This window comes from Saccostrea echinata, unplaced genomic scaffold, assembly GCF_033153115.1.
Source record: "Saccostrea echinata isolate AGI-Se365-2 ecotype Australia unplaced genomic scaffold, CSIRO_AGI_Sech_v1 ptg000033l, whole genome shotgun sequence".
Lineage (NCBI taxonomy): Eukaryota > Metazoa > Mollusca > Bivalvia > Ostreida > Ostreidae > Saccostrea > Saccostrea echinata.
The window spans coordinates 30,945,795-30,965,000 of record NW_026889782.1 but is presented as its reverse complement, the minus strand read 5'-3'; the positions used below and the strand labels follow the sequence as shown (position 1 = coordinate 30,965,000).

General features: G+C 34.7%; 1 protein-coding gene across 1 annotated transcript in view; it reads left to right on the top strand.

The window, feature by feature from the left end:
- The window catches only part of LOC133199121 (intermembrane lipid transfer protein VPS13A-like), a 131,655-nt gene that overhangs the window by 90,504 nt on the left and 21,945 nt on the right, over positions 1 to 19,206 (top strand). The window contains exons 58-71 of the mRNA XM_061334995.1: positions 2,344 to 2,460; positions 2,795 to 2,896; positions 3,416 to 3,514; positions 6,446 to 6,508; positions 7,725 to 7,829; positions 8,398 to 8,547; positions 8,948 to 9,083; positions 9,717 to 9,846; positions 11,686 to 11,815; positions 12,178 to 12,300; positions 14,580 to 14,692; positions 14,986 to 15,139; positions 16,146 to 16,280; positions 16,427 to 16,508. Of these exons, the coding sequence (XP_061190979.1) occupies positions 2,344 to 2,460; positions 2,795 to 2,896; positions 3,416 to 3,514; positions 6,446 to 6,508; positions 7,725 to 7,829; positions 8,398 to 8,547; positions 8,948 to 9,083; positions 9,717 to 9,846; positions 11,686 to 11,815; positions 12,178 to 12,300; positions 14,580 to 14,692; positions 14,986 to 15,139; positions 16,146 to 16,280; positions 16,427 to 16,508 (1,639 nt within the window). The remainder of the gene's footprint in view (positions 1 to 2,343; positions 2,461 to 2,794; positions 2,897 to 3,415; positions 3,515 to 6,445; positions 6,509 to 7,724; positions 7,830 to 8,397; positions 8,548 to 8,947; positions 9,084 to 9,716; positions 9,847 to 11,685; positions 11,816 to 12,177; positions 12,301 to 14,579; positions 14,693 to 14,985; positions 15,140 to 16,145; positions 16,281 to 16,426; positions 16,509 to 19,206) is intronic.

Below are 19,206 nucleotides of genomic sequence, written 5' to 3'. Positions count from 1 at the left end.
TTAAGACGTCATGAAATGCGTCATTTTCCTCATATCCTGAAAATTTATATAAAACAGCCAATTTTTAAAGCTATTTTTTGATATTTAATATAGGACGTAACCTCTGATCTTAAATATGCAACTATTAAATGATAGAACTATTTCTGAGGATTACAAAACCTGTTTTATTTTTTAGATCAGAGGATGCGCTCATATTATTTCTCTTCTTGCTTTTTTAAACTAAAATTTGCATCACTTTATTGCATCTCTTTCGCTGTTTTGAAATAAGTTAGAATCCACCGGAAATAAAACGTCAACTTCCGGTCTATTTCTCGGCAACAGTAAACGACTGAAGTCTAAAACTTTCAGGACTGATAGTCAGTCATCAGTTTATTGAATCGTGACAAAATCTTGTATCGCCGTTACCTCCGGTCGTGACAGGAAGTGATGCAAAAAAGGAATGGTTAATGGTTAGCACGTTGGATTTTCAGGCTGACGACCAGGGTTAAATCTCCAGAGTGTCTGAATTTCTTTTATCACTTTTTCAGCTTGAGTTTTCCTTTTTTTCAGAATCGGACGGAAGACCTCTCATTGCTCGCAATGAGTTTCTAGTTATTATTATTATTATTCTTTTTTTCTACTTTCTTCTCCGGTACTTTTTTGTCCGGGAGTGTTCTCATAGAACCACTCATCCGATTGACATGAAACCTTTTTAGGGTTAATAGGCATGTTGTGTAGGTGTGTGGAACGAAGGTCATTTTGCGCGCACATGCATGCACGTGCGCGCGCGTGCAATGAGTGAAATGACTGATGTACTTGATGAAGCCGTAACTTTTATATTTCTTGATCAATTGCTTTGAAACTCAAAATATAAAGATATATTAGTAGTCTAGACAAGACAACATGGTCAAATTAGCGTGAACTCACGCGCATGCATGTGCGCTCTTCTCTGATTGGCTAATACAAAAATCTCAATAATTTCCTTGTTTTTTGACAAAATACTTTGAAATTTAGAATATAAGTATATATTATAAGGTGCTACAACATGTTATATAGGAAATTTCTTGAAAACACGCGCATGCAGGTGTGCTGCAAACTGATTGGTTGAAACTTTAAATGTCTTTAACTCCCTTGGTTTTTAACAAAACAGGATGAAATTTAAGACATGGATAGGCACATAGAGCTCCTACATTATGATACTATCAAAATTGAATGCAAGGCCATGCATGCGCGTATGCTGAATTTTGATTGGCTAATACTTAAAGGGTTACATCTCTCTTATTTTTCAATGAAATTCTTTAATATTTAAAACAAATGTATGTATTGTGAGACACTATAAGATAATTAATGTAAAAAATGTAGCTATTAGATTGGCTCATACCCATATGGCTATATCGGAGTAGTTTTCCAATGAAATACCCTTAAAAATAAAGTGTCCATCTATATTACAAAAGTATTGTCTAATTTATTGAAGCTTGTAGGGAATGGGGCATCACAAGGGATTGGGGAGCCGTTTGGGGAACATCTGTAACAGTTCCCGTTACAATTAGCACTAGTTAAAGATGTTTTAACAGAGATTTTGTATACATTGTGTAGTTGATGAGTCATATATATAATGCAGTTGTGGAATAGAAATATGCAGCATGACACTTTGGTTTTGTGTTTCTTAAAATAGTAAAATGCCTTTCAGTTTTAACTCGAGGGACACCTTTTTTAGCTCACCTGAGCTGAAGGCTCAAGTGAGCTTTTCTGATCGAAATTTGTCCGTTGTCTGTCGTTGTCGTTGGCGTTGTCGTAAACTTTTCACATTTTCATCTTCTTCTCCAGAACTACTGGGCCAATTTCAACCAAACTTGCCACAAAGCATCCATGGGTGAGGGGGATTCAAGTTTGTTCAAATGAAGGGCCACGCCCTCTTTCAAGGGGAGATAATAGAGAATTTGTGAAAAAATAATAGCATCTTTTAAAAATCTTCTTCTCAAGAACCACAGGGCCAGGAAAGATGAAACTCAAGTAGAAGCATCCTCAGGTAGTGTAGATTCAAGTTTGTTCAAATGATGACCCCTGGGATAGGGAGGAGCCACAATGGGGGATCAAATTTTTACAAAGGAATATATGGGAAAATTTTTAAAAAAATCTTTTCAAGTACAACAAAGCCATTTGTTAAATTGACATGGAAGGTTCCGGTAGTTTAAAATTCAAGCCCCCCCCCCCCCACCCCCACCCCACCCCAAGGTAATCTTTTCAATACTGAACTGATTTGTACTTTTGCCTAGCCAATGTGCTCAGGTGAGCGATGTGGCCCATGGGCCTCTTGTTATGTCTTATTTTCACATTGTAAACATTCAGTTCTTGTTTCTATAGATACCCCTGTATCAGGACTTGGAGTGGCACGGTACACAGCTTCTCTCTACAGAGTTTCCCGAACTCTCAATGTGGACGTTTAATGCCGTCTTCAAAGGCCCTTCAATGATTTCCTTGGTGAGTTGTGATCCTTTTATCTTCATATGCTGTGACAATAGTTAAATGCACAATAAAAGTCTAAGTTTGTCAGAATAATTGATGATAATTTTGTGCATTTATGTCTACAGTGCATTGATTCCTGGTTTAAATTATACTGATTTTAATGACAGATCTGAACGGAGAATTGGAATGTCTAGACGTGTCTGTGTACAGTCCATAGATCTGTTTTATAAGTAATTCTGTTTCTATTGACAGATTTAAGGTCTGCACTGTACAGAGAATGAAGGATGTCTAGACATGTCTGTGTACAGTCCATAGATCTGTTTTATAAGTAATTCTGTTTTTTTGACAGATTTTAGGGCTACACTGTACAGAGAATGAGGGATGTCTAGACATGTCTGTCTACAGTCCATACTGGATGATAAATAAGACAGGAAGGACTCTCATGTACAAGGTATTGAATTTAGAACTACTCTGTGGTGTTCTAAATATAAGGTATTAATTTTGGACACTCTGTAGGTATTGTATTTAGAACTACTCTGTAGTGTTCTAAATATAGGGTATTAATTTTGGACTGTCTGTAGGTATTGAATTTAGAACTACTCTGTAGTGTTCTGAATATAAGGTATTAATTTTGGACTGTCTGTAGTTTCTGAAGATGGAATAGGTGGAAATCATTAGGTCTGTAGTTTACAAAGTTAAAGGTACATATTAATTTTTTAACTTTGAATTATTCTGAATTTGATTTTTTATGCAGTAAAATTTATTATATTGATTTTTTTTTTCCTTTGAAATGTGGACAAATGTAACAGTTATAGTTTATGGTTCATTTGACTGCAGGGACTCAATCTCTTTAAAAAAAGTACTTTTTATTGCTGAATCAAATTAGAGCATCATTTTGTTTTATGAAGGGTGAAGCTAATTTTAATTTATGCAGGAAGTCAAAGCCAAAACCGTTATTTTATTTTTTCAGGGGAGTGATTCGGATGAGGTCATTGAACATTCGTCTGAGAAACAGGAAGTCGCGTTTTTCGCATTCAGACCGAAAACCTGCCTAGAGGGAAAAAAAAAGGTAACCTCTTATGCTTAAATAACTGGTGTTAGGGCGGGGCTCTATTGATTATATAGTGAAAATGTTATTAATTCTTTGAAAATCTTCTTCTCTGCTCCTGGATATAAAATGAACTAAGTTAGTACATAGTTATGATGAGCAAGAGTGCCTCTTCTGAAATTATGAACTTCATGGCCCCAGGGTCAAGGGTTCTGGTGTTAGGGCGGGGCTCTATTGGTTATATAGTGAAAAGGCATTAATTCTTTGAAAATCTTCTTCTCTGCTCCTGGATATAAAATGAACTAAGTTAGTACATAGTTATGATGAGCAAGAGTGCCTCTTCTGAAATTATGAATTTCATGGCCCCAGGGTCAAGGGTTCTGGTGTTAGGGCGGGGCTCTATTGGTTATATAGTGAAAAGGCATTAATTCTTTGAAAATCTTCTTCTCTGCTCCTGGGTATTAGATAAACTAACTTAGTATATAGTTATGATTAGCAAGAGTACCTCTTTCAAAATTTTGAATTTCATGGCCCCAGGGTCAGGGGTTCTGGTGTTAGGGCGGGGCTCTATTGATTATGTAGTAGAATTGCAATAATTTTCTCTGCTCCTTGGTATTAAGTACATAGTTATGAAGAACAAGAGTGCCTCTTTCAAAATTGTGAATTTCATGGCCCCAGGGTCAGGGGTTCTGGTGTTAGGGTGGGGCTCTTTTGATTATATAGTTAAAATGCATTAATTCTTTGAAAATCTTCTCTGCTCCTGGGCATTAAATAAAGTAACTTAGTACATAGTTATGATGAGCAAGAGTGCCTCTTCTGAAATTATGAATTTCATGGCCCCAGGGTCAAGGGTTCTGGTGTTAGGGCGGGGCTCTATTGGTTATATAGTGAAAAGGCATTAATTCTTTGAAAATCTTCTTCTCTGCTCCTGGGTATTAGATAAACTAACTTAGTATATAGTTATGATTAGCAAGAGTACCTCTTTCAAAATTTTGAATTTCATGGCCCCAGGGTCAGGGGTTCTGGTGTTAGGGCGGGGCTCTATTGATTATGTAGTAGAATTGCAATAATTTTCTCTGCTCCTTGGTATTAAGTACATAGTTATGAAGAACAAGAGTGCCTCTTTCAAAATTGTGAATTTCATGGCCCCAGGGTCAGGGGTTCTGGTGTTAGGGTGGGGCTCTTTTGATTATATAGTTAAAATGCATTAATTCTTTGAAAATCTTCTCTGCTCCTGGGCATTAAATAAAGTAACTTAGTACATAGTTATGATGAGCAAGAGTGCCTCTTCCAAAATTGTGAATTTCATGGCCCCTGGGTCAGGGGTTCTGGTGTTAGGGCAGGGCTCTATTGATTATATAGTAGAATTGCATTAATTCTTTGAAAATCTTTTTCTCTGCTCCTGGGTATTAAATAAACTAACTAAGAACATAGTTATGGTGAGCATGACTGCCTTTTCAGAAATTGTTTCATGGCCCTTGGGTCAGGGGTTCTGGTGTTAGGGATGGGCTCCATTGATTATATAGTAAAATTGCATTAATTCTTTGAAAATCTTCTCTGCTCCTGGATATTAAATAAACTAAGTACATAGTTATGATGAGCATGGCTGCCTCAGAAATTATGAATTTAATGGCCTCTGGGTCAGGGGTTCTGGTGTTAGGGCGGGGCTCTATTGATTATATAGGGAATAGGCATGAATTCTTTCAAAATCTTCTGTGCGCCTGGGTATTTTTCAAACAAAGGAAGTGCATGGTTATGATAAGGAAGAATGCCTCATGGCCCTTGGGTCAGGGGTTCTGGTGAGGGGGAAAGAGCTCTATTGATTATATAAAGTGAAAATGCATAATTTCTTTTAAAATATTTTTTCTACTACTGGTGATAAAGTAAAGAAACAAGTGTATAGTTATAATGAGAAAGGGTGCTTCTTCCAGAATTGTGAGTTCGTGGCCAATGGGTCAGATGTTCTGGGTAAGGATAGGGCTTTATTTATTTAATAATATGGTGAAAATGCATTTCTTTGAAAATCTTCTATGCTTCTGGGGATGTTCAAGGCAAACAGAGTAAAAGTTTTAATATGCAAGGGTATTTTTACCAGAATTTTGAACACCTGGACCATTTAGTCAGGTGTTCTAGTCCTGGCCAGGGCTCTATTAACTTGTATTCTGCTGAGCAAAGTTATTCCCCTTTGCCATTCACCTTTGATAATTAATCAATGTAAATAATGTATTTGAAAGCTTAATAGAATAAGAGAATTATGCAAGATAATTTATTGTATAATGAAAAAATATTTTCATAGATTTAATGACTTGGAAAGTCAGATAGGCAGGTAGATACTAGACCAATTATTTTGTTGATGCTAATCATACTATTTTTCTTGCTTTTGGGCAACAAAGCTTCATTTTTCAGTTTATGGATCCTCTAAATTGTTGTATTGTACTCAGGTGACCGTTAAGGCCCTTGGGCCTCTTGTTAGACTAAACTTGTGGGAAATCACCATATTCTGTTTATATTAGTATTTTCTCCCAGTCATGGTTTTGGGTTTTTTTTTGCATTCTTTTTGGAAAAAATGTAGTTATAAGAGTTGCTTAATACCAATGACACAGCGCAAGGTCAATAAGGTTGCGAAAAATGGCAAAGAATTTTTTTTCTTAATTACCAGTATGTCACATACATTCTACAGTTTAAAAAGTAATGCATGATTGAAAGTTTTTTTTTGTGACTGTGTGGACATATTAGATATCAGAATATTCAAACATTTTATATGTCTGAATTGTTGTGCTTCAAATATGCAGTATTTACTAAGTTAGATGGAAGATATTACTAATAATTATGTCAGTGATTTAAGTACTGTAGAAATCATAATAGGATTTGTTTCTTATACGTCATGTGATTGATTAAATGGTTTTACTTGGCCCTAATAAATTAAAATGAAGACTGTGTTTGTAAACAAAGGATGTAAAACCAGAAAAAGAAGGCAAGGCCAAGAAAATCAAAGAATGGCGACAAGTCGGTAAAGTAAGTTAACTGTTCTCCTAGATGTGGGCTACAATTGTGTGAACTGGAGTTATTTCCCCTTTTTTATGTGAATTGAAGTTAGTTCCTTTTTTTGTCACATTTTGTAGCATGTTTGTAGAATGATTTGTTTCTTATTTTAAGACCACTTGTAAGTGTAAGTGACAGAGTGCCTTCTTTTCCATTTCTATTTGCCTTATTTAAGTCACCTAAGCCATGTGACCTGTTGCTATAATAGGGTTTTCCTTTTATTTCATTAACAGCCATAGGACTTAAGAATCCTGTTGGAAAATTTTCCTCTAGCGTAATTGTGAATTTGATGTTTGTTTTTTACAGATTGTTTTTTTTGATTTGTTTTTGTTTGTTTGTTTGTTTGTTTTTTATTTATGATTACAGCAAAAATAGTCAATATCTGAAATGGTCATACATTTTTAATATTTTATTGTATATGAGCAAAACTTCCAAGATACAACCAACATACTAGAGAGGAGAAAAACCTTTTATGTATATTTACTTGTTCAGCATTGTTTTTAGAATGTGTTGATAAATGTCCTGCTCTTAAAAATGCTGACACCATTAAATGATTTTCCCACATGCATATTCTCATTTACCATTTTGCTTTCCACTTGATGATTTTTAATAGTCGTGCCTAGCAGCCTACTTTGCTGAATTTTAAGTTACTGGGTTTAATAGAAAGGAATGGCCACAATTAGCTTTTTGATTTAGTAGAGGAGACATTTAGCTTTAAGTTGAGTATATGGAAAAATATTAGAACTCTTTGTGTAACTAAATGTAATATTTTGATGCCTTGTCATACTGTAGAGGGCATTGAATGATTCTTTCTAAGAAATGCCAAAAAATAAGGAGAAAAATTAATATATATACAAATCAATAATTGTTGATGTTTAGAATTCTAAAAATTTATTAATAACAGATGTCTAGAACATGTAGAAAAGACCAATATTTGGATCAAAAAGAAGTATTAGTAAAGTGGAAACGTTGATGAAGTTGATGAATGACTAACAATCGTCAAAGTTAACATTTATTCACATTCTTGTTAAAGAGCACTCTGTTAAATACTAATAAAGCTTCAAAGTTTCCACTCGCCATATTTTTAACAAATTAGAATCGTCAAAGTTTCAAACTCTTCAATTATAACTGTGAGAAGGAAAAATACCATTTATTGATAAAATTTTTAATATCTTCTTTTCGTTAATAGGCCTCACTTAAGATCTTAGACACTGATTGGTCAGACAAGTTTTCTCTGGATACAGTGGGAAGCTCTGGAACCATCCAATGTAAAACTAAATCCAGGACTTACGAGGTATGATATCATCTAAAGTAAAACTAAATCCAGGACTTATGTGGTATGATATCATCCAATGTTAAACTAAATGTAGGATGCAAGAGGTACATGTACAATATCATCCAAATTGAATGTAAAACAAAATCCTGGACGAATGAGGTAAGATATCGTCCATTGTAAAACATGCAAGGTATGATACCTTTAAATCTAAAACTAAATCCAGGATGTATGAGGTGAAATTTCATTGAATGTAAAACAAAACCCTGGATTTACGAGGTAAGTAGACATCAGTTAGGGTACACAGTGAGAGATCTGAAAATGCTAGATAATATAATCAAGGAATATGAGGAGGGGGGATTAAGTTGATTGAATTAGTAGACTAAATGGGGAGGGTCTATCTGTAGTGCATATGAGATGATTATTTAGTTTACTTGGGGTAAGGGAAAGATTGGGTAACATGGGGTACGGGTGGGCAGAGAGGCTTTATGTGGTTGATTTGAGGGGCAGAGTGAGTTAGCTAAGGGCAAATATTGTTTATCAAAAACATATTTTGAATGCCAGTTAAAGTGAGCCTTTTTCATTCTAGTTTGGAGTGAAGATTCGTCTGTCAAGCTCCGGCCTGACCAAGATCTGTACCTTCACTCCTCTGTACATGCTGTTGAACACCTCCGAGGTGTCCTTACTGTGTGCTGAGGTGACGAAGGAGGAGGAATGGATAGAAGTACCTCCTAAATCTGTAAGCGAACCTCCATTTGCTACCTGTAACATATGGTTTACCTTTCTAGTAAAATCACTAATTTTTGAGGGAGTTGAATCTTTGTGATTAACTTCTTTAAAGTTTGTGGTTGGATTAAAGTTATTTCAATTAAGGGATAAAAAACTTTCTAATGTATATAGCCTGCATCCAAATTCTTTTTGATAAGTCTCTTGTCTAAATAAAGAAATAAAAAAAATCATTTAGATTAATGGGGGTGAATACTTCAGTTCTTCAGTAGATTCACAATTTCTTCTGTGGCTGTTTTTAAGGTGATTTGCTTTATGTTGAATCATTATTCAGAGTTGATCCATTTGGTAATTTAGAATTTCAGGTAAGGAACTAATACTCTGTTCTCATCTTTATGTTTTCTTTATTGTAGTGTTTGCCATTTTGGCCAGTGCAGTCTGGGAAGGAAATGACAATGAAGGCTAAAGTTAAGGATTCAGCGTACAGTACTATACCATTCTTGTTCAACAAACCCCACACCACACTGCTAAGGGTGGATGATGAGGTAGGTTACTTTTGTAATCAACTGTAGATTGCAAGTCTGTCACAATGCTTAAAACTCTTAAGGAGGTCTATAAGCCTGTAATTTTTAAAGAGACTGTAGATATGTTTGTGAAGTACATACACATTTATGTCAACTAGTAATAAAAAGATTTTTATATGAATAATGGGATTAAATATACTTTCATTTTCCTAGAAGTAGTAAAAAATTCATATATACATAGTGTCATTGGTCATGAACAATTATTAATTTTGCTGTAATGAGTTTATATCGATATTATGAATAATATGTGCACATGGTCATGTTTAAATTTAAAGGTAGGAAACGGTGAAAATGAAAGTGCATTTAATTGTAGAATAAAGCATGCTCAGGTTCTCGAAAAATTCAGATAAAATTCTTGCTCGCCATGTAGGCAATTAAATCCTCAAGAGTTGGTAGCCCACAGGCAAAACTAGCATTTGCTAGTGGGGGAGTGGTTAAACCCCCCCCCCCCTCCCCAACAAAGAAAATGAATGATTGGTTGCAGAGTTTTAACCCTTCATGCACATTAATTTTAAATTTTAATTCTGGAAGGTTTACATAAAATTGAATTAAAAGTCATAAAATGCATTAGAATATTGATTTTAAAATCTGTAGGTAGGAGGGATAAATGCAGAATGTCAGGTGACAGAGGCTGCCACGGTAACGACCTTGACAACATACAAACCTGGCATGGCAACCGTCCTCCTGGTCAACAGCACGGACAGTTCTCCTGTCAAGTTCAACCAAAGGTCAGTATGTCTGAATACAGCTGACTGTTGTTGCAACTGTTTGTTGCTTAATGTCACTCTTGAAAATTTTTCACTCATATGAAGATGCCACCACTTCTGGTGGAGAGCTGCAAATATTGACCTATACTCAGTACTCAGGGCCATTGAGCAGTGAGGGATATTTTTAATACCAGCACCTACTGCGACACGGGAACTCAGTTTATATGGTCTCAACCGAAAGACCGGTCTCCACGTCCCACAGTGGGATTCGAACCCTCAACGTAAGGATCAACTCCTTACTCTGCGACTCTTAGAGCAAATGATCTAGCCACTGCACCATGCGGGCGACTTGTTGCAACTTATTTCGATATCTTTCCTCGAAATTTCACAGATTTTGGCTTTTGGAGAGAGGGAAATGGGAATGTCTTGTATTTTTATGCCCCCGGATCGAAAGATCCCGGGGGTATATTGTTTTTGTCCTGTCTGTATGTTTGTCTGTTTGTCTGTCTGTCTGTCTGTTGTCAACTTTAACCTTGCCCATAACTTTTGATTGGTTGGAGCTATGACTTTCATATTTCACATGTGTATTCCTTGTGACAAGACCTTTGTTTGGGTACCATCATATTTGACCTTTTGACCTTGACCTTGGAGTTTGACCCACTTTTGCAAAATTTTATGAGACTTTAACCTTGGCCATAACTTCTGAATGGTTGGTGCTTGGGGTTTCAAACTTCACCTGTGTATTCTTTGTGACAAGGCCTTCCCTTGGATACCAACAACTTTGACCTTTTAACCTTGACCTTGGAGTTGACCTACTTTTGAAAAACTTTAACCTTGGCTATAACTTTTGAACAGTTGGTGCTTGGGGTTTCAAACTTCACATGTGTATTCCTTGTGACAAGACCTTCCTCTGGATACCAACCTCTTTGACCCTTTGACCTTGACCTTGGAGTTTGACCTACTTTTGAAAAACTTTAACCTTGGTCATAACTTTTGAATGGTTAGAGCTAGGGCTTTCATACTTCACATATGTAATTCTTATGGCAAGACCTTCCTTTGGATACCAATGACTTTGACCTTTTGACCTTGATCTAGAAGTTTGACCTACTTTTGAAAAACTTTAACCTTGGCCATAACTTTTCAATGATTGATGCTAGGGCTTTCATACTTCAAACATGTAATCCTTGTGACATTACCTTCCTTTGGATACCAACCACTTTGACCCTTTGACCTTGACATAGGAGTTTGACCTACTTTTGAAAAACTTTAACCTTGGCCATAATTTTTGAATGGTTGGTGCTAGGGCTTTCATACTTCACATATGTAATCCTTGTGACAAGACCTTCCTTTGGATACCAACCACTTTGACCCTTTCACCTTGACTTAGGAGTTTGACCTACTTTAGAAAATCTTTAACCTTGGCCATAACTTTTGAATGGTTGGTGCTAGGGCTTTCATACTTTACATATTATGTAATCCTTGTGACAAGACCTTCCTTTGGATACCAACAACTTTGACCTTGACCTTGATGTTTTACTTACGTTTAAATAACTTTAACCTTCGCCATAACTTTTGAACAGTTGCAGCTAGGGCTTTCAAATTTAACATTTTATATCTTTTGGCCTGGATTTTGACTTGCATTTGACAAACTTTAACCTTCACCAAAAGCTGCCTTACGGGGGCATCAGTGTTTCACAAACACATCTTGTTAATTTTAATTTTTTTCTTCACCAAATGTATGGTATTAAATGTTATGAATGTGAAGGTGTATGCCTTTTTTTTTTGGTCAGTTTGAATCTGTTTGCTAAGAAGTGGTCTGAAATGTGAGAGTTTTGTTAAGACTTTCTGACATTTTTCCAGTGGGGAGAAATCTGCCCACATCCTGAACCCCAATGAGGCTGTCCTGTATACCTGGGAGAACGCCGTCAAGAAGAGAGAGCTAGAGTGGAGTTCTGGGGAAGTTAAAAACCAGAAAACTAACCTCATACAGGTAAATATCAAAAACCAGAAAACTAACCTCATACAGGTAAATATCAAAAACCAGAAAACTAACCTCATACAGGTAAATATCAAAAACCAGAAAACTAACCTCATACAGGTAAATATCAAAAACCAGAAAACTAACCTCATACAGGTAAATATCAAAAACCAGAAAACTAACCTCATACAGGTAAATATCAAAAACCAGAAAACTAACCTCATACAGGTAAATATCAAAAACCAGAAAACTAACCTCATACAGGTAAACTAGTGTGATGTACATGTATATACACAGTAAAAGTTAAGTACCGGTATATTAAAGAAAAGTTGGAGGACTATACTGACAGTTAAACTGTATACCTGTTATTTTAGGATGGCACTGGCAGTTTCTTTAAGGACTCTGACACTAAGATCTACTGGGTCTCGTTTCTGGACGGACTTCAGAGGATCCTGCTGTTTACAGAAGATCTGGCTGTCATCATCAATGCTCAGGAGGTACGGCCTTAACTTTATTCCTGTCCTAACACTAAATTATTGTGTAATATTATAATGTTCTTAATGTATATATAGTAAAAAACAATGATATTATGGATCCAGTGTGGATATTTGGTATGATGTATCTGATATGGTGATATTTATCTACTTTATACACAGAATGTAATGATAATATTACCTCTCTCTTTTTGTAATCTGTAGGTGTTTTCATGTGACCTTGTGTCAGATTTTACATGACCCTGTGTCATGTTTGTGATCTATTCTGTAGACTGCATGTTTACTTGTGACATCAAAGATTTCTATTTATAATCTGTAGGATAGCTAGGGTTTTCTTGTGACCTCGTGTTATGGTTATGAGGTAATAGATTTCCATTTATAATCTGTAGGTTGGGTGTTTTCATGTGACCTTGTGTCATAGTTATGAGGTCAAGGTTTTCTATTTATTATCTGTAGGATGGATATTTTCTTGTGACATCATGATATGTTTTTATACGCCCGTCTTTAGACGGGACGTATTATGTTATGGCGTTCATGTCTGTCCATCTGTCTGTCTGTTAGCTTTTCTCGTGTCCGACTCATAACTTTAATACTATTAGGCCTAGGATTATCAAACTTTGTCAGCTGATACTTCTTGGGTAGAAGGTGTGTCACGCACTAAAAGTAGGTCATTCTGACCTTTAATTAAGATGCTATGACCTAATATGGAAAAATCCTGTCCGGCTCATAACTAGAAAACTATTAGACTTAGAATCATCAAACTTGGCCAATTTATGCATCTTAGGTAGAAGGTGTGTTGCAACCTATTTCAAGGTCACTGTGACCTTTCATTTAAGTGAAATTTAAAAAAAAAACTGTCTTTTTACTATTAAATTACACAATCCCAAAAAATGTAAAAGTGTTGCAGTATCCTTATTAAAAAAATGTTAAAATCAAGAAATACTTATTTTTTTCATTATATACTTTACAGCAATCTATAACAAATATAATGTTACAAGAGAAATTCCACCTCTCCCATGGGTGTAATTATCAAGCACTGGTCAAGGAGAATTTTGATAACAGAAAATTGCATGTCAAATTAGAGAGAAATTAATGAGTTTAGTGTGAGGAGCTAACTGGTAGAGCATCTCTGATCAAGCAGGTGTTATCTATATCTCTTGGGAATTGGGCAGAGGAATCAGCCATGTTGGATTAAATAGTTTTTGTGGGCTAGCCTAACTTTCAAAATGAATTTAGTAAAAAGTAATTAAAACTAATTTGATACTGTATAATAAACTCATTTGATATCGTATCATAAACTAATTAATTAAAACTAATCATACGGGGGGTGGGGTGGGGGTATGATATTGGAATTTGAATTAGCATGCCCGTTGTCCATATGAATTGCAGCTTAAAACCACTCTGACATTGAATGTAAAAAAAAAAAAAAACAAGTACGTATTTAAAAAAAAAGTTTTAATTATGGTAGATAGTCCCTACAAATCTAAGAGTCAAGCAGAAACCTTATTAAAAATGTTGCATCAAGATTACAATTTTTTTTTTCTTTTTATAAATCTTTGTAACAAATTGAAAAAAAAAAATCTTAGTTTTCAAATTTAAACTCAGAATGACATAAATATGCATTTTAATTGCACTACAAAGCAGATAGCGCAGATCCATTCATCCCTTGGGAGTAATGGGTGGACATCCAGTTAAAGATTAATTAATGAGTTCAGTGTAGGAAGGCTAGCTGTCTCAATCATTTCAGTCAGAGGATCTCTGATCAAGCAGCTCTTATCTGTATCCTTTGGGAATTAGACAGAAGAACTGCTGGTCAGTTTATAGCATATGTCATTTGATGGCCAATCTTTATTTTAAAATGAAATTGGTGTAGATTAAGTTGTTAGGACTAAATTGATATTGTTTAATATGATATTCTTATTTAATTTTTTGAAAATATCAGCTAGTAAATTTCAGAGCATCATGTCTCACAAATATGAAAGATGTGTGTGTGTGTCACTGTGTGTGTGTGGGGGGGGGGGGGGGGGGGGGGGGGCTGCAGATGGGCATTTGTCAAGCTCTAACACTACCAGTAGAGGATCTATAATGTAATATTTGTTATAATGCCTACACCACAGAAAATGTATAAACAAAAGTTACAAGAAATGGAAAAATCTTGGAAATCCTTGTATCAAGGTTGACTTGATTTTCTTGCACTCTAAACTGTTCGTGATAATTGAACAATATTTGACGGGCGTATCATGCTGTGGCGGGGCACTTTATTTTTTATTTATAATATATAGGCTGGGGAGTTGGAGAGAATTGAACAAGAGATTAACCTGTCCCTTCAGAGTGTGGGTGTGTCCCTGGTCAATGATACAACGCAGATGGAAGTCGCCTACCTTGGAATCACAAGGTAACACCTGTTTACCTGTACAGCTGAAAATTTGATGCAGTGAACTTAAAGTGTGTTTTTAAAACTGAAGGGAAGAGTTTCACTTGGCAAAATTTAAATCAAGAGTACTGAAAATTTTATATTCACACTTGAATATAAGTTGAATATAAGTTTAATTATGATGATTCTGATAAAGAAAAGATGAACTTAAAACTAACAAAGATTCCTTCAAAATTTGTTGCCTTCCTTTATTAAAAAAAAAAAAAATAGAATATGACACATCCAGTTTCAAAACATTTAAAATTGTTTTCCAGTTCTGGAGTGATCTGGGAAGAAAAAAAGAAACGTTACAAAGCACTCAATCTGAAAACAACTACACTGCTGGAAACAGCATACCAGAAGTATGTGATGGAGTTAGAGCTTGGCCACAGGCCACCAGAAAAACTGACACTGGACAACAAAATTGAGGTAGACAGGGATAGACATTAACTTTTAGATTCACTTGTCCTTCGGGCAAGTGATCTCAGACTTGGACTTGTCCGAATGCAAAACTTGGTTGCCCAAAATTAGGGAAGAAAAATATTATTTATTACTATAAACTGAGAAGAAAAAATGTGACCAAATACACTACTGTCAACTTGGCAAGTTGAGCTACATAAAAAAGTAATTTCGATGCTTCGTTTGTACATGTGTATCACTGTCCTTGTCAATTTAATATGTTAACACACTGCCATGCAGCATTATCCCTCCGTTTTCTTTTAATAAACTTCATATTTTTAAAAATTAATTTCCGTAGAATCCTTTTGTGAATCGTGATTTTCAGAGATAACAAGCAACAGTAAAGGAAGACAATTGCTATGAAACATACATATCTGGATTGGGATACATCGTGTTACTTATATTCTGTGAATAAATTTCCTAATTAGAAGTTAACAAATTTGTTATAAGTAGAGCGTATTTATCACGAAAGAAAACAGAATAATGAACCCGATTTTTAAATGGTCCGTATATTCTAGAAACGCTACCAGGATTTCCTAATGTAAATCAATGACAGTCAGGTATCTAACGGAAATCAAGTATTTAATTTATTGTTTTATTCATAAATTAATGTAAACTGACTAAATATGTACATTTCTATGAGAAAAATTCGCTTGCCCGATCGGACAAGTACGTTGACAGTTTCACTTGCCCAAAATGAGGATTTACTTGTCCTGGGCAATCGGACAACCGTTAATGTCGATCCCTGGTAGAATAAGCTGTGTAAAAGATCACATAATCTAATACTGCTTAATCTTATAAATCTGTTATTCTAATATGAAGAATATTGATTTTATGAGATATGCATTTGTATTTCCGTATTGATAAGAGAAATAATTATTAGAAGGGAAGGAGAGATGTCCTTGTATCAAGTAAAACTTCTGCTGTATTTATCAGTCCTTTCAGTACTTTGATTTTTGTAAATGGTTATTTTTAGGTGAACTTCCAGGAAATGAGAATGCTGAAACCACAGAACCGTGGGATCCGTAGAAGTTTTCAGGATGGGGTGTGGATCCAATATAAAACTTCCCCACATCAACTTCAACTCCATGCAAAGATCAATCGGCTTCAGGTATGTCCTATTATTAAAATTAAATTATGTAATAAAATTATGCTTTGAAGGCATGATCATAATATAATTTTTTAAGCAGTTAAATAATTTCAAATTGAAAATCTGAAAAAATAATCTTTTTTACATAATACTTGTTTCTATTACAGTTGGATAATCAGGCCAGTGGATATGTGTTCCCCACAGTCTTGGCCCCTATTCCCCCTCCTAAATCTGTGGCCTCAGACAGCGGTATGTATATTATAACAATATCCGTAATAAGTGTACATTATAACTATAAGCAATGTCATATTGCCTCTCACAATGGTCAGTATTGGTCATCAGTATATAACAAAACTAATAGCAGTATCACACTGCCTCCCACAATGTTCAGTATATACAAAAAGTATATGAGCAGTCTGTATATATTATAATCTGTATTAGAGATAGGGGTCAGTAATATTGTTATTGTATCAGCTGAGTAAGAACTGGGTACGTTAAGTATAACAGAGCGGCCCTGTCTCCAAATTTGATTTCAGTTTTTTACAAACATGCCGATGATGTGTCCTTTCAAAATCATTTTATTTTTTTTAATTATCACAAACCGTTTTTCCATCAGAGGTCTCGAAAAATGGGGAGTTTTCTTTAGAAATTACAAATTTTGACGTGATAACGTCATCATGGCGTTACTGATTTTAACGTTACGTTAAAAGAAATCTGTCAATTCTCTGAACTGGAAACTATTTACTTTAACCTGCCTTATGTTCCAGAAAACAATTTTGAACTTTTATTTCAATTCATCGTAATGTATCTTTGATAGCTGGAAGGAGTAAAATAATTTAAAGGAAATATAATTTTATTACAAACAATTTCATCAGACAAGTAATGAAGCTTGATTCATCCATACAGACGAGACAGGGTAGTACTTCTTTTGAAATTGTGCTCGTATCAAATTTATCATTTTTTACGTAAAAATGTCCTAATGATTTCTTCAATCATTTTCCGCATTGTCTATGAAGTTACATTAAAGTTTTTAAAGATACATGAATCAGTATTAAAAAGAAAATTGGAACGTCCCATATAAAGTTGTCAAAATTGGATTTTTAGCAATGAAAAAGCCATCAACATCACTCCCCTTTTCCATTCCAACAAATTGCAGTGCTATTAATTTCGTATTTTCTATTTTTTTTTTTTTTTTTTTTTTTTTGATAAACGTATAAATTACTCATTCTTACAGGGTTAAGGTGTCTTAAACTGGTTAAAAAATTTTCTCTGATGATAGGATTTCTTTTATAGATCGTTATTTACATTGTATTCATTCCAGTGGATCCGCTTTACTGCACGGTTCATGTAAAATACCCTAACCAGGAACAATCCCCAACATACTTACACACAATTACTTTCTATGTTAAAACCACAAGAGGAGACCGGTTATATGAGTCCTGATTGATGAGGCCATTCCAAGTTTTTTCTTTGTTTAGCGTCCGTCCTAACCTATCTTCCTATCCGAAAAAACACACAAACCAAAAGGGGAAAAACGCAGCATTTTCAGAACAGTTCTAGAATTTCTTATTATCATTTGAGACCTCTCCTTGCCATAAAACTTAGTTTAACTACTAGTTTTTTGAAATAAAAAAAATTAATACACCACTTAAAAAAGAGAGATGTCAATCCCAAAAGAGTAAAATGCATTTTAGAGATTCGTATTTGTTGATTTTAATTTGAGCTAACTTTGTGTTTGCGTTTCAAAGATTTGTATTTATCAATTTTAATTTGTGTTTCTTTTTAATTTCATAACCTCAAAACCAATTTGTCCGCGTACAATGCATATAAAAAAAAAACTTGGAATGGTCTTATCATAACTTGCGTTACAGACCTTTAAAAATTTTGCTTCAAATAAAAACCGTGAATCTCCGAAGGCTTAAAAAAAGGTGTGCGATTTGTTTAGATCAATTTTACGATGAACAAAATATTTTATATAGCCAATGCTAATAATTTAATTTTAGAGACAAACACATTACTTTGCATGTACATATTCATTACTTGATTCACAAAATCGAAAATTATATGCCTAAATCTGCGTAGTGAATTCGATAGGAAAGGGATTCAGAAGCCTGTAGTACACTCTAACGGGCATAATTCCCTAAAACTGAAAGTTAAAATAAAATAAGGATATAATATTATATGTATGATTTGCATATAGAGTTTATCCGCGTCAGCTATAAAAAATATGCGCATGTCGTCTTCAAAGCAATGCAGCATGAAACGGCAGACACTTGCATTGATATCGATCAGTAAAAGATCGATCAACGGTCACAGTCCAGTGGGGAGCTAAAGGAAATTGGAAAGGGATGTATTTAGTTTTAAATCAAATTCATGATATAATTTTTTATTGATACTCATTACAGTACATGTATAATTTGATTATCAGTAAGCCTCCCCCTTCTATTTACATAGAGACAAAATACAAATAATTGAAAAGCAGAATAACTGAACACTCACATAGAAGAATCAAAATTCACTTTCACGTCCCTTTTTATAAGCTACATAGAGATTTTATTTCTAGTTCAGTTATCAAATTATACGAAATCTTATGTTATTTTGTTACTTGTGGGAACAATACGCAAAACACGTCACAGTGCTTCTTTATAGAGTTATCCTTGCCATTCCCGGATTATATCACTAGCTTGATTATGTTTCTTTTTCATGTAAGTGTCTGATAAAAAAAAATCTTAAAAAATATACCTAACAAACTGCTGACATGAATTGCAAGACGATACATCACGTCATCTACTAAGACAAAACCTGCATTAAAATAGATAAAGATTTTCTTTAGAACTCCTCCCTATGTTTACATGTTACACAGCCGTAGATACATGTATTTGATATAATTATTTCGGTGACAATGATAATTTTATCATTTGCTTTGCATGCATTAACTCTCTGGGGC